The 14,940-nt window shown below is 39.1% G+C and overlaps 1 protein-coding gene across 1 annotated transcript; it reads right to left on the bottom strand.

Moving 5' to 3' along the window:
• Positions 1 to 9,907: 9,907 nt before the first annotated feature.
• On the bottom strand, positions 9,908 to 12,186 carry LOC150003251 (uncharacterized). Its single transcript, XM_090285220.1, is given in 2 exon segments — positions 9,908 to 11,997; positions 11,999 to 12,186. Coding segments are annotated over 2 exon segments (1,956 nt in total). The 3' UTR covers positions 9,908 to 10,229.
• Positions 12,187 to 14,940: the final 2,754 nt, after the last annotated feature.

Here is a 14,940-nt window from a genome sequence, read left to right as displayed (position 1 = left end):
TAATACATATGCCATCCCTTTCTCTTCTTTAGAACAACAATCCACACAACCTGTTTTTGTAAATAAATTTTAATTGGGATACGGACATACTGTTTCCTTTATATATTGTCTATTGCTTCTTTTATACAATGTGAGAGTCATGTTAGAAACTGTATGACCTGCAAAGCCTAAAATATTTACTATCTGGCACTTTAAAGACAGATGTAGCAAATGGTTATGTTCTTTGTATGCTTGAAAAAATGTGTATTCTCCTATATTTGAGATATACACTAAATGAAACATTAATTACACTGTTCAAGTGTACTTCTTTACTTTTTTCATAAATCTATCATTTACTGAAGGAAGTATATTAATATTATGGAACAATAGTGGATTTTCCATTTTCTCCTGAGGTTTGTCTTTCTACTGGCCCACATTGCAGATTTTGGACTTGCCAGCCCCCATAATTGTATGAGCCAATTTCTTATTACACACACACACACACACACACACACACACACACACACACACACACACACACACACACACACACACACACACACACCCCTCCTGTTGGTTCTGTTTCCCTAACGACCCCTAATACACTCATTATTTATTTATTTATTTCACCTCTAATGATATTTTTATTTATAGTCTTTAAAAAAAGCTCCTTCTTATTAATGTAAGAGAGAAAGTAGACATATATTCTTAATTCCATGTGGTTCCCGTCCTTCATATTTCTTTTGTTACTTTTATTAACAATATAAATTAGTTTTATGTCCAAATCTTGGTGGGGTATTAGTAACTTTACTAAGACTACTTTGTATATGTCTTATTTCATTAATTTTTCTTCTGATTATACTGTTAATTTTCAGAGTATAACTCCATATTTTTGTATGAGGACCTTAGGATTGAGCTTACGTGGCTCTAAATTTTGTGATTATTGGAAAGCAACTAAATAAACAGAGAGAAGGTTCCAGGATCAACTATAATTTACCTGTTTTAATTCAGTTAAACCACTTAAATTCTTCAAGATATAACTATTATACAAGGGATAGTTTCAATAATTTAATATCCTGCTTGTTTTTTCTATGAATAACATGGGTTTTGAATTGAAATGGTCCTAAATTTGAGTCATGCATGTGCCACTTTTGAAGTGTATGATCTTAAGTTGCTCAATTTCTTCAAACTCCAATTCTCTCATCTTTAAAGTGGGATAAATAATAGTTATTTTACAGAGTTGACAAAGGAATCAAACAAAGCAGTTGATTAAGCACCTAGTAGAGTGCTTAGAACATAAAGTTTAAATAAGCTGTATGTATTGTTGTTATTACTATTACCATTATAATTATATTCATTTATTTATTTACCAATTCAATAAATATTTATTGAAAGCCTATTCTGTATCAGGCACTGTCCTAGGTACGCAGGAAACATTAGTGACCCAAACACACAAGATTTCTGCTCTTGTGGAATTTGTTCATGTATATTTAGTGCTGTGGAAAGGGATTGTGTATAAGATACTTTGCAAGCTATTATGTCACTAACAAACTATCTAAAACCTGTGATCCCAAATGAGATGTATTCAGTCTACAGATTTTTTGGGTGGTTCTTCTGGTCTTGGCTGGACTTGCCCACATGTTCTAGTAGCAATGGCAGAGGAGTAAGAGTGAGAGTGCGTTTTCAGGCCTTTGCACATGTCTGCCCACATCCCACTGGCCACATGAAGACATGGCCATCCCAGAGTCAGAAAGGAAGGGCAGTACATGGTTAGAAAGGGTATGAGTACAGGGAAGTGTGAAGAATTGGACCATTAATGCAACAAATCTACCCACCTATAAAACATATTGGTGTACTGAGTACTTGCAAATATGGATATGTACATAAGAAATTATTCCATTAGACTATTACATCAAGTCATAGAGAAGTAATATGAGACACATTTCTACATGCATGAATATACTGCTGTAAGCCCTGTTTTAAAAACAAAATTTAAAATAAATGTAGTAGCCTAATATTATTCCATTCTATGCAGCACAGTTAGGGTAGAAAAATATTGATTTAAAGAAAACTGCTTAATTCAAAAGGCCTAGGAAACTTGACAACAGGTAGAGCCTATGGGGCACAAAAATATTTGATACCCAGCCCATGGAGTTGCAGGAACATAGAGTGAAATATCAGAAGGCACAGAAGACCTTAGGCAGCAGTAGGTTGGGCAGGCAAGTGGAGCAAGGTGTCACTGTTTCCAGAGGCCAGGGCCAAGTGAAGGGTCAGGAGGTTTAAGAGAGGCAGAAGAAGCTAATAGGTGACCTGAATGCCAGGAGCTTATGACAGCACCTTGATAATGAAACAAGTTTATGGCTCAGACAGCAGAGTGGGATGTTGAGAACCTAACTTTGGGGTCAGGAAAATGCTTGACTGGAGAGAGGGACGACGCACAGACTGCTGAGAGTAGACACAGACAACATCTTTTAGTGTGGGAGGGTTATTTCCTTGTTTCATTCATATATGTAACTCTCATCTCACTCCTTTAATAACCATCCTGTGCACACATTATCTTCTTCTTCCTTGTTTATCTAGAGCTGGCCCCGGCAAAATATACTGCCCACACCCCTAAGAGTTTTGTTGATATTGCACCTTCCTAGCATTTCTCTCCAGAATGGGAGTTTTAATGGTGCACCTCTGCACAGGCGTGCCTCCAGTGACTTCATTTGACCTTTTGATTAGCAGCCAGAACCAATTATGATTCATTGATTCATGTCTACACTTCATTTTTCTTGCTATCCAACATATTGGAATAAAAACCTGCCCCTCTGTGTTCTCTCTCAAAATTCAGAATTTTAGAAAAGGACAATTATATGTACCTCACAGTGAATGTTGAAACAAACACTTTGTTCAGAAAGTGTTATATATAGCTCAATCACTCTTCTCCCTCACCTCCAAGAATGAAAAAGTTTGTTATCTACATAGAGATGGTCTCTGTCTATAGTTTGAAGCAGCTAAACCATGATGGAAGTTACAAATGAGAGGAATCATTGCCTTGTGTCCATGCTAGGGGAAGGCTTGTCATCACACAGAGGAGGGATTTGGTTGGGCCCTCCTTTGGGATTTCCATGGCTAAGTTAATTTCAATTGAGGTTAAATATGGTGTTACAATAATAATGGGTCACATAAGGCTGGGTTGTAGTGAGCAGACTTGAGGCAGAAGTACAGTACAGTTGGAGCTACCCCAGACTGGAAATTTGGAGACAGACATACACAGAGGGAACACCGGAGTTATCTTGCCACAAGCCAAGGAACATCTGGAGGTACCAGAAGCTGGAAAAGGTGAGGAAGGATCTTTCCCTACAGGTTTAAGAGGGAGCATGTCCTCTGATCTGGGACTTCTAGCCTCAATAGCTGTGAGACAATACATTTCTGTTGTTTAAGCCACTCAGTTTGTGGTATTTTGTTATGGCAGCCCTAACAAACTACTACATTACCCAAAGGCTACTGACATTTAGGTAATGCATGCTATGGCATTAACTATGCAGAAACTTTGTTACTTGACGGACTAAGACTGTGCGGATAGTAGATCTATGACTTCCCCTTGGAAACTCATTGTACACAGAGTAGCAGTCCTCTGCTCTTCAGAGTTTCCCAGTTATGCAAAAGTTGATACTATTAGTGACTTGCCCAATCTTTTTTTTACCAGGCTGGGGAACTTATTTCCCAGCTGCTGTGTGTGTTTGCTTTTGCAGAGGATTTGTCCCAGCCAAATAAGAGCCCCTTTATTAGGGAAGCTATGCCTTCCTACTCCCCTTTTAATCTACAGACATGACGAGGGGTCTAACTCTATGATGTCATTTGTGCTTCAGAGCTTCCCATGGCGTCAGGATGAGGCTAGACTCTGTGGGAGCCCACTTCCTTGATCTGCAACTTCCCATGCCTGTCCTGCTTCCCTTGGCCCCCCTTCTGAGAGCACACGTTCACTAAATCCTTGTTACAGTCTCTGCTCCTGGGTAAATTGGAAAGAGCAGGGCCATCCCATGTAGTACAGGAGATTAAAGGGAAGAAAGAAATGGTGCAGGGTTGAGGCCAAAGTTGAATAAATCCAGGTGCTAAGGTATAGAAACTGGAAATGTTGAGGTGGTAGAGTTGACTCATATAGTAATTCTCTTGTGTCTATTGACATTATAATGCTGTTAGCTAATAAGCCTGTCTGTCTCTCTGGTCATGATGGGTGTATTGACCTCATTCCCACAGACATCTTCTTATTGGTTCCAGCCTGAACTTTCTTCCTGGGGCCAGGTGTTTGAGAAGACTTGTGAAAGATGCCCTTTCTCAATCAGGTGAGTGACGGGAGCTGGTCTGGCCAGGGTTTGCTCCTCAGAGGTGTCCTTGTATGCCCCATTCCTTTGGCACTGGCACTCACCAACAAGACCCACTCAACCTGACAAATGAACCCTTGGTGATGATCTTACTTCAGATGAACCCTCAGCAGAGAAAGAGCAGAGAAGGCTGGACTGGGTGATTCAGGCACACTGCATATAGGTTAAAAGAGAGATGGGACATTTGGGATTTAACAAAAACAGAAGTCCTAAAGACAGAAGATAAAAGAAGAATAAAATCCAAGGAAAAAAGTTTGGGCAAGAGCCATCTTAAATATAGGTTCCTTGGGCACATTTTCTTCTCAGAGATTCCTTTTCACCACATGTCTATACAATGTTAAATGGGCCTAATTGAGTAAAATCTCATTTATATTTAACTTAATTTTCATTTAAGTAATATAAGAACATAGCTGAAAATTCTGAGTTCAAAAGTGTTCATGCTGTGAAAAGTTAGTCTCACTCTTACCCTGTCTGCAGCCACTGAGTCCTTCTTATAGTTTCACAGGTAGTCTTCCAGTGATAAGATTTTTCATGCATTTATAAATGTGTGTGTGCACACGTGTGCATTCCAGCCCAAATGATAGAATCATTTATGTCCTGTCCTGCATCTTCCTTTTTTCACTTAGCATTATACTTTAGAAGTTCATTTTATATTAGTAAATGAGGCCTCTTTATTGTTTTTAACAGTTGAATGTTATTCTACAGACTAGATACCTTTAAATTGATTCCATTTTTGGATGCAATGAATATCCTTATTGTTATACCATGTCTCAAATGTGTGCAGGCCCAGAATTAAAATTGATGAATCAAAAAGTATGTACACTCTAGCTGGTGATATATAATGCCAGACCACCCTCCTTGAAGGTGGCTCCAATCTACAATCTTGTTGGCACTGTAGGTGAATGTTTGTTTATCTGCACTGGGGTTAGACCAACTATGGCTGTCTGTTTTTGTAAATAGAATTTTGTTCGTATACAATCATGCCCATTGTCTACAGCTGCTTTCAGAAGCAGAACTGAATAGATGTTACAGAGCATATGGTCGACAAAACTGAAAATATTTACTGCTGGTTATTTACAGAAAAAATTGGTAACCCGTTTCATACCCTGTCAACACAAAAGAAGATAAAACTTTTTAAAAAAATTTTTAAATTGAGGCATAATTGACATATAACATTGTATATATTGAAATCAAACTTTTTGACCTTTGCCAATCTGATGTGAAAAAAAAGGTGTTTTATTATAGATTTATATTTCTAATTTTATAGATGAGGTTGAATATTTTCCTGTCTTTTCTGCATACCAAGTATTTGTATATATATTTTTCTCTTTTTTCTCTTTTGAGAAAATAAGCTCTTCTTCAGTGACATAAATGGCAAATATAGTCACCTGTTTCTTGCTTTTTAAAAGATTTTAATTATGGTACTTATTTTTCGCATGTAGAAATGTTTGATTTTTATGTTATTGAGGATATCAATCTTTACTTTTGTGATTTCAGTTTTTCTCTCATATAAACTTGTGAACAGAAACAGAGGCATGGATACATGGAACAGACTGACAGCTATCAGAGGGAAGGGGGTGTCTGGATGAAAGAAGGTGAGAGAATTTTTTTTTTTTAAGGTGAGAGAATTAAGCAAAATACATATATGTGTATATAGAGAGAGACACAGGCAACAGTGTGATGACAGCCAGAGGGAAAGAGGGTAGGGGTAGGTGGAGGTGGGCAAAAGGTAGGATAAGTGGGGATAGAAAGAGACTTTTCTTGGGTTGATGGGCACATGATAGTGTTCAGATGATGTTTTGTTGATTTGCACGCTTGAAACCTGTATGGTTTTGTGAACCAATGTCACCCCAATAAATTCAGTAAAAATAAAAAATCTTACCCACTGTATTATTATTCTTTACTTTTCAGTGTTTATACATTTTATCCATTTGGAATTTTGTTGTAAGATATGTTGTAGCATAATGCCCTCAAGGTTCATCACTGCCATTGCAAATGAAAGGATTTTTAATAACTAAATATTCATTCATATGTGTATATGTACAAACCTCCCCCAAACCTGGAATTTATTGGTAAAAAATTGTGTATTTATTCTTACATGTTTAAACTTCAGTCACCTTCAAAGTAGTCTCCATTTCATGTAATACACCTGTCAAGATGTTTTTCCCACTGCTCAAAACAGGTTATTGAACTTGTTGATTTTTATATCTTTTAGTGCCATACTTTTGTTTGACCTCTTCCACATCAGCAAAACATTTTTCTTGGAGGACTTTTTTTATCCAGGGAAACAAAAAAGTCTCTTGGGGTCAGATCAGGTGAATAGGGAGGGTGGGGCACACGGGTCATGCTATTTTTGGTTAAAAATTGCTGAACATTCAGTGTGGTGTGCTGTAAGTCACCCATCAAGAGATGGGCAAACAAGTCTTGAAAAAAAAATTCAGGGAAGCTGGACATGGCCTGTCACAACAATGCCAGCTGGTGCACTGATACGTATGGGTTTGTAGAACACTCACCTAGTGGGGGAAGCCTGTACTACAAGGGGCCCACCTTCTAGAAAATAATATATGTATATAAAATAAATAAATAAATATATATCTCACAACTTTTTAATCCATTCATATCTTAATAGACACTTTGGTTATTTCCATGTCTTGGCTCTTTTGAATAATGCTGCAGTGATCATGGGGTGCAGATATCTCTTCTAGATAATAGTTTCCTTTCCTTTTTATGTATACCCAGAAGTGGATTGCTGGATTATATGGTACTTCTATTTTTAAGTTTTTGAGAAATCTCCATACAATTTTCTATACAATTTACATTCTTATCAACAGTGTGCAAAGGTTCCCTTTTCTCCACATCCTTGCCAACATTTATTATCTCTTGTCTTTTGGATAACATCCATTCTAACAGGTGTGAGGTGATATCTCATTGTGGTTTTGATTTGAATTTCCCTGATGATTAGTGATACTAAGCAACTTTCTATGTAGCTTTTGGATTTGTATATCTCCTTTGGGAGAATATTTATTCAGTTTTTCTGCCCATTTGAAAAATGGATTGGGTTTTTATTTGTCTATTTTTTGCTATTGAGTTGTAGGAGTTTATATATTTTGGTTATTAAGTCTTTGTAAGTATGTTCTATTCTATCAGTTGCCATTTCATATTGTAATAGTTTCTAATGCCATATTTTAAAAGTTATATGCTTATAACTGCATTTTCTGGATCTTTTAATTTTAGGCTGTTTCTACTGACTGACTACTTGTTTTGGGGCTGAAAAGGTTTCTTTTCAACACCATCATCTTTATTATACTGGGCTATATCCTTCTAGTATAGTGATATAACAGTTCATATTAAGTGTGTTAAACCAATATTTAGTATGTTAATATTACTGCTGAAATAATAAATTATGGTATTTATATTTACTGTCTTTTTTATGGACAATAGTGTTCAGTAAAGTGTTAGGTATATATTTCTTTCTTTCTCCAGTCTTATTGAGATTTAATTGACATATTTAGGGTGAGAGCATCTTGTGGAAGGCAAGTCAAAGGCACGTGATGAGGGCTGTTCACTGAGGTTGGAAATGCGAACGTTGTCTTCTGCCTGTCAATCTAACGTGCGCTTCTCTGAAGCAGAGCGAGGCAGTTGAAGGGCTAATGGATGGGGACTGCAGCGTGGCAGCTCCCGGAAAAACAGGTCCAACTTCTTTGCTGTGGTTGCAGGGACCCAGTGAGCTTTCCCATTCTGGGCTTTGCCCTGTATTTGAACCCAAACAGCTTGGACACAGAACACACTGAGGTTCTTCTTACCAGGAAGGGATCGCAGCTCCTGCCACACTCCAGGCTGTTATGTAAACAGGTTGTTTGAAACAAGTTGAGCCTCAACCTCAAAGTAGGAAGCAAGATGCTTTTGTTTATTTTTGGAGGGGAATTTTATGGCCCAATCTGCAGCGAGCTTGCTCCACCATCTGGAGTGCCACCGGAGCACCGGCAGACCTGAGTGGAATCTGCCTCCACATGTGTCGCTAGGGGACCAACCAGGTTTCAGACATTTAAGCTCAGTCTCTGTAGACTCCTTGCAGGACAAAGGTAAGAGGCAACAGGGCACACAGTCGAAGTGCAGTTCTTGTTTTATTTTTAAATAATAGGAAGAAAATAGGTGCTTAATGAGCCTCTATTTTAGTAAAAAAGAAAAATCAACCTAAGCAGATTAAAAAGACTGATGTCCTCTGCACGAATGAGAAATAAAGTATATTGAAATAAAAAACAACTACCACAAACCCAAACCAAAATCTCTTCAGAGAAAGCCCCTATACTCCGGCTTATTACATCTGGACTCTTCAGTCCCAAACGTCGATCTCTTTCTGTTCAGAAGCTGACAAGCAGCTGTGCTTCAGCTGAACTAGAGGCATTGCCTCTCCCTGCAGACAAGAAAATCATTATCCCAGGGGTGTGATGATATGGGAGTCTTGTTCTATTAATCACACCCCACACCCTACCCCCTGCCCCTGGTGGCTGCATCTTATAATGGAATCTTTTTAATGAGGCCCTTTTGATACCCTACTTAATTAAGGCCCTTTTCATACATTCTGTGTGCAAGTAACTATGGCTAGAGGTGTTTCAGTTGTTTCTGTATTTTTAATCAAGGTCAAGCCAAGATGCCTTAAAATGTCTTCTCCAATTTCAAGCTTTGGTCACCAGTCCCTGGCTCTGTGCCTTAACCTGAGATGTTAATAACAACAATGGCTTATGTGGACCCCACCTGACCATGTTCCAGGCACCTCATCTTTTATCTTTAGCAACATTGTAAGCCTGTTTGATTATTATTCCTGCTTCACCCACAAGGACACCAAGTTTCAGACAAGTTAAATGACTTGCTTAGAGTTGCACAGGAAGAATCAGAACCACTTTAAATACAGGTAGTGTGATATCTTTGCCGTGCTGATCTTGCTAAACTAATTTCTATATGAACAGAAGGAGGAAGGAGCACCTAAGAAAGGGCATCTCAAAGATCCCATAGAGGGGCAGCTCCATGAGAACTAACAGATCGCTACTTCATTGTAGAATATCAATGACAGGTATTTCTAATAGTTCTGGAAGTGAACATCTCCTAAATTTTGTTAGAAATAGAAAAGGCATGATGCTTAAAGTTGCAAGGAATGCATAGTGGTTTAATTGCCTGAAATGATCAAATAAATAAAATAGGCACCTAGTATCTGTTTATGTCACAGACTTTGGAATAAGTAATGATGACCTCAGAATTTGGGATTCTCTTGTCCTGTGTATCACTCTAAATACTTTGGAGAATACTGACATGCTGCCTATTCCTAGGAATTTATATTTCCAGTCACCTGATCTCCTAGTTTTAAAGTTGGTGCAGAAAAGGAAAAATAATAAAGCAATTAACTTAGACCACAAATAGAAAAGCTGACTGCCTTTCATTTATATTCAAGACCATTTTACCCTATTGCAACTTCCTAATCAGTATGTGTTTCAAGAAAGTCCAACCTCCAACAGAATCATCATATTTTCTTTTTTTCCTTTAAAATTAATTTATTTTTGTTCTATTACAGCTGTATGTATTAACAAGGGTTGACCAATAAGAGAAAATTTACCCCAATCATTGAATCCATAGGGTCTCTGTCTTATTTTTATAAGTTATTTGATGTACAGTGGGTGCCGAATTCTTGTTGACGGCTTTCTCACACTAATTGCATACATACAGTTTGTCTCTTGGGTAACTTCCCTGGTGGGTCATGAGATCAATGCTGTATGAATAAGGTTTTCCACAGTCAATACATATAAAAGAAGTCTATCCTGTGTGAAGTCTCTGACGTTATACAAGGCATATTTTCTTCCTGAAGGTGTGAACATAATCTCTGCATTGTTAGGGTTTGTTCCCAGTATGAATTCTATGATGTACAAGGAGATTTCTCTTTGAAGAGAAGCCTTTCCCACAGTCACTGCACACAAAAGGTTTCTCTCCTGTATGAGTTCGTTGATGGACGATTAGACGACTTTCCACAGCAAATCCTTTCCCACATTCATTGCATGCATAAGGTTTCTCTCCAGTATGGATTTGCTGATGTAAAATGAGCTCAGTTTCCATGGTGAAGCCTTTTCTACATTCACCGTGTATATAGGATTTCTCTCCTGTATGAATTTGCTGATGTACGATGAGATAGCATTTCATGGTGAAGCCTTTTCCGCATTCCCTGCATGAAAAGGGTTTCTCTCCAGTATGAGTCCGCTGATGTACCACAAGATTGCTCTTAAAGGCAAAACCTTTTCCACACTTATTGCACATATAAGGTTTCTCTCCAGTATGAGTTCGCTGGTGCAACATCAGCCCACTATTCACGATGAATCCTTTCCCACATTCACTGCATCTGTATGGTTTCTCCCCAGTATGTGTTCGCTGATGTACGACCAGCCGACTCTTCAAGGGGAAGCCTTTCCCACACTCACTGCAGGTGTAGGGTTTCTCTCCAGTATGTGTTCGCTGATGGATGATAAGCATGCTCTTCACAGTGAAGCCTTTCCCACATTCTCCACATACATAGGATTTCTCTACTGTATGATTTCTCTGATGCACAATGAGGTTACTCTTCCTGGGAAAGCCTTTTCCACATTTGCTGCACACATAGGGTTTCTCTCCAGTGTGAGTTTGCTGATGTTCAATCAGACGGCTCTTCATGGTGAAACCTTTCCCGCACTTATTGCATACATATGGTTTCTCTCCTGTATGATTTCGTTGATGTATGAGGACACAGTGCTTCGTGGTGAAGGCTTTCCCATATTCACTGCAGGTATAGGGTTTCTCTCCTGTATGAGTTCGCTGATGTATGATGAGCATGCTTTTCCCAGTGAAGCCTTTCCCACATTCACTACAGACAAAGCATTTCTCTCCAGTATGATTTTGTTGATGTACAATGAGATTACACTTCCCTGGGAAGCCTTTACCACATTCACTGCACACATAGGGTTTCTCTCCAGTGTGAATTCGCTGGTGTTCAATCAGATGGCTCTTCATGGTGAAGACTTTGCCACAGTCACTGCCTATAAAGGATTTTTCTCTTTCATGAATTCTCTGATGTTCATTGAGCCTGGACTTTCTGGAGAATACTTTCGCACACAGACTGCATCCATAAGGTTTCTCTCCTGTGTGAACTCTCTCATGATCAATGAGCTGAGACTTCTTAACAAAGGCTTTTCCACATTCACTGCACATGTGGGCTTTCTCTACTTCATGAGTTCTCTGATGCTTAACGACCTGAGACTTATTGCTGATGGGTTTTGCAGTGACAGAGAATTTAACTTTAGGATGAAAATCTTCATGCTTGCCATGCCGAAATGATTTTCCATCTACATTCAATTTAGTAGAGTTGTTAGTTTCATAGCTTTTATTCTGTCTGACCAAACTTAAATTTGGTCTCAGAGTTTTCACGTAGAACTCATACATACCATGATTTTGCCTGAAAGGAAAATGACTTTTGCTTTGAGGAACAATATTTCCAAATGTATTGTGTTTGTGGTTTTGTTCCATACCTTTCAGCATTCTTTGATTTTCCCGGTGACCCTGGAGATAATTATCAACTTTGCCAGTATCTGGACAGACTAGACGGTGGAGTTCAACCTCGATTGTCCATGGTTCTTCCCTTTTCCAATTTGGAGAGAACATCTGGTTTGCTGACTGGATACCCCACTGACACCAGGTTGCCGAGGTTCTCCAACATCACGTCCCGGTACAGGTCCTTCTGATCGGAGTCTAGGAGCTGCCACTCCTCCCCCGTGAAGTCCATGACCACATCCTCCAGCGTCAGCAATTCCTGGGCCTGGATCATTTTCTTCTGTTTTAGAAAAAGGCCAGCAATTGTATACTCTTTTCTTTGTCTTGTCTTGATATACCCTAAATTTCTAGTTAGAAAGCTCACTCTCCAGTTAAAAGTGTTCCCAGAAAGGACAATATTTAGGTCCTGGAACCTCTTCATTCTTTTCTTATCTCTTGCCAAGACTTTCCTGAACTTCTCTCTCTTCAGGAGAACGTCAGGCGAAGGCCCGCGGTGTTTCTGCCGTGTTTCTATGGAGAACGGAATACGGGTTTCTGGCTTTTCTTTATGAGGTAATACACCCGCGTCGCCGTCGCCTGGGCACCCCGGGGGCCGCCATCTTCGCACGCCTGACGTACAGAGGCTTCTGCGTCAGTGGCCGTGCGAGGCGGCGCTGAGAGACCACGGCCGACGCTCGCCCGTTTTTCGCACGTCCGTCCTGACAGAAATAGGAACGTGCAGAGGTTTTCGGAGGCTTGACATCACAGAAGATAAACAGGACCTGCGAGTAAATTCGTTTGTTGTAGGGGAAGGTGAACGACGCCTGTTTTTGAAGGCAGGAGCCCATCAGGACCATAAGGGCCCGTCGTACATTCTGAGCGGCCGTTACGGCCGTGGTGCCTCAGCTCGGTGGAACATTAAAATTAATATCCGGACACCTCACCCACTAGTCTCATTGAGAAGAGATTTACAGGCCGTAGAAGAACTTAAGCACGCTTGACCCATATTTTCTTAAGATTTCTCTTTAGTCTGGAACAGTGATGTAGGTAGTAGACTGAACCAGGGCATCTGTGTTCTTGTTCCTGTTCTCTCATTACTTTTGTCAATTTAAGTAAACTACCTAACCTTTCTAGAACTTCCATTCCTGCTTGGTTGAAATCAGAGAATTTTAATTAGGGGGCCTGTGGATTTGGAGAGGATATATGGATGAGACTCATAATACATGTAAATTTTAAAAAATTCCTTCTAGTTCTATGCAGGATCTTAAATGCAGTTTGGAAGAGAAAGAGTCCACAGCTTTCAATGGATTTTCAAAGGCTACATGATCCCAAAGAGGTTAGGAACTTCTGACTTGAATGATCTCTACAAGTCCTTCCTTGGCCCAACTTCCTTATAATGGTAGCCTGCTTTCTTTCTTTCTTTTCTTCTTTCCTTCCTTCCTTCCTTCCTTCTCTCTCTCTTTTTCTCTCTTTTCTTTCTTTCTTTCTTTCTTTCTTTCTTTCTTTCTTTCTTTCTTTCTTTCTTTCTTTCTTTCTTTCTTTCTTTCTTTCTTTCTTTCTTTCTTTCGTCTTTAAGTGCTGCTCATGCAGTGTGCATTTGGATTTTTTGAAGATTATAACCATGGAAGCAGTTGTGAATCACTGTGGTGTGACCCTGGTTTAGCTCTACTCTTTGTACTGTTCTGGGTCCAGATGGATGAATCATTTGGCTGTAGCATTCAGAGTCTTCAGCGCAAGGAACTGGCTTTGAGAGATGTTGCCTATTTGTTTGGTATTAGATGCCCTTTCTGATTTGTAAAGAGGTATTTTTGGAAGTAAGCAAGACACAAAGTTGATCCTAAGAAATGATGAAACATCAAAAATCCAAATAGAATGGTCAACAAATATAAAAACCAACTAGCCAATTTAAAACAAAACAAATGAACAACAACAACAAAAAATAGCCTCCTGGTATCTTAGTGTCATCTGTTATTTGTTGTTGCTGTCTTGTTTCTTTTGTCCCTTTGCCAGCATTCCAGTCAGTTCTTTTCCTAGTTTGCACATGTACATAGGTGTGATGTATATGTTCAACAAGTTGGTGGAAAAAAACATGCAAATTGGAGCATGGGGCTCATCTACTTGTTGCCTGTTATGACTATAACAAGGATCCCTGAATTAAAAAGTAGTAAAGAGAAACCTAGGTCAGCATCTATGAGAACACCTCATTTGCAAAGGATCTTCCAGGAGTTCCAGAGTGATTTTTGCACACCAAGGGTAAAAGAGAAGGCTTGGTGCTGAGACAGTGTGCGCCCGTTTTATCTAGTCAATCTTTTAGGTCTGGCAGTTGGCTGCAGCTACTAGAATGGATAGAGTGGAACTTATGTCTAGGTCCATTTGTAGTCATGGAATCTCTGGGAAGGAGTTGTGTCACATGACAATTCAGAAATAGCTGTCAGAGACCCAGCAAATACACCAATCTGCAGAGCTCAGGTTTTAACTGTTGCAAGTTTTAGACTTGGGTTTTGGAAGGTACTGAAATGCAAGTTTGCAGCTTCTGTTTAAGTAGAGTCCATCATTTATGCCATATTTATAAAGAATTCTTATATAGTGTATGTTTTCCAATCCCCCCAGGATGGGTGGCAGTGCTTAATAAACACTTGCTGGGTTAAGAGTTCCTCATATCAGAGATGGTTGGTTGGTTAGCCTCAACTGTTTTATGTTCTTGTCATTGAGTAGATTCATCCAATATATAAAGTATTCCAAGATCTTGCTAAACAAATCTCTTCTTGGCTTTCTCAGCTATTTCTTTTTATGATAGGCCCAATAATATCTATAGCTATTCTTATTTTTCCTAGTTGAAACACTTCAAGAAGTGTCAGGCAATGGTATTGTGCTAATGTGTATTAGCCCACCTACCACATGTGTGTGTGTGTAAATGTGTTTGTGATTGCATAATTCTGGTATAGGTGCAACATACATGAGCCTATGGTTTTTCTTTTACAAAGAAAAAAGGAGGTAGAAGTATTGTACCAGTTGTTGGAAGGAATGGTAAACTTTAGAAATTATAAAG

Source organism: Furipterus horrens, unplaced genomic scaffold, assembly GCF_987537825.1.
Source record: "Furipterus horrens unplaced genomic scaffold, mFurHor1.1.pri manual_scaffold_8, whole genome shotgun sequence".
Lineage (NCBI taxonomy): Eukaryota > Metazoa > Chordata > Mammalia > Chiroptera > Furipteridae > Furipterus > Furipterus horrens.
The sequence above is the reverse complement of the archived record's forward strand: the minus strand, read 5'-3'. Positions and strand labels throughout refer to the sequence as shown.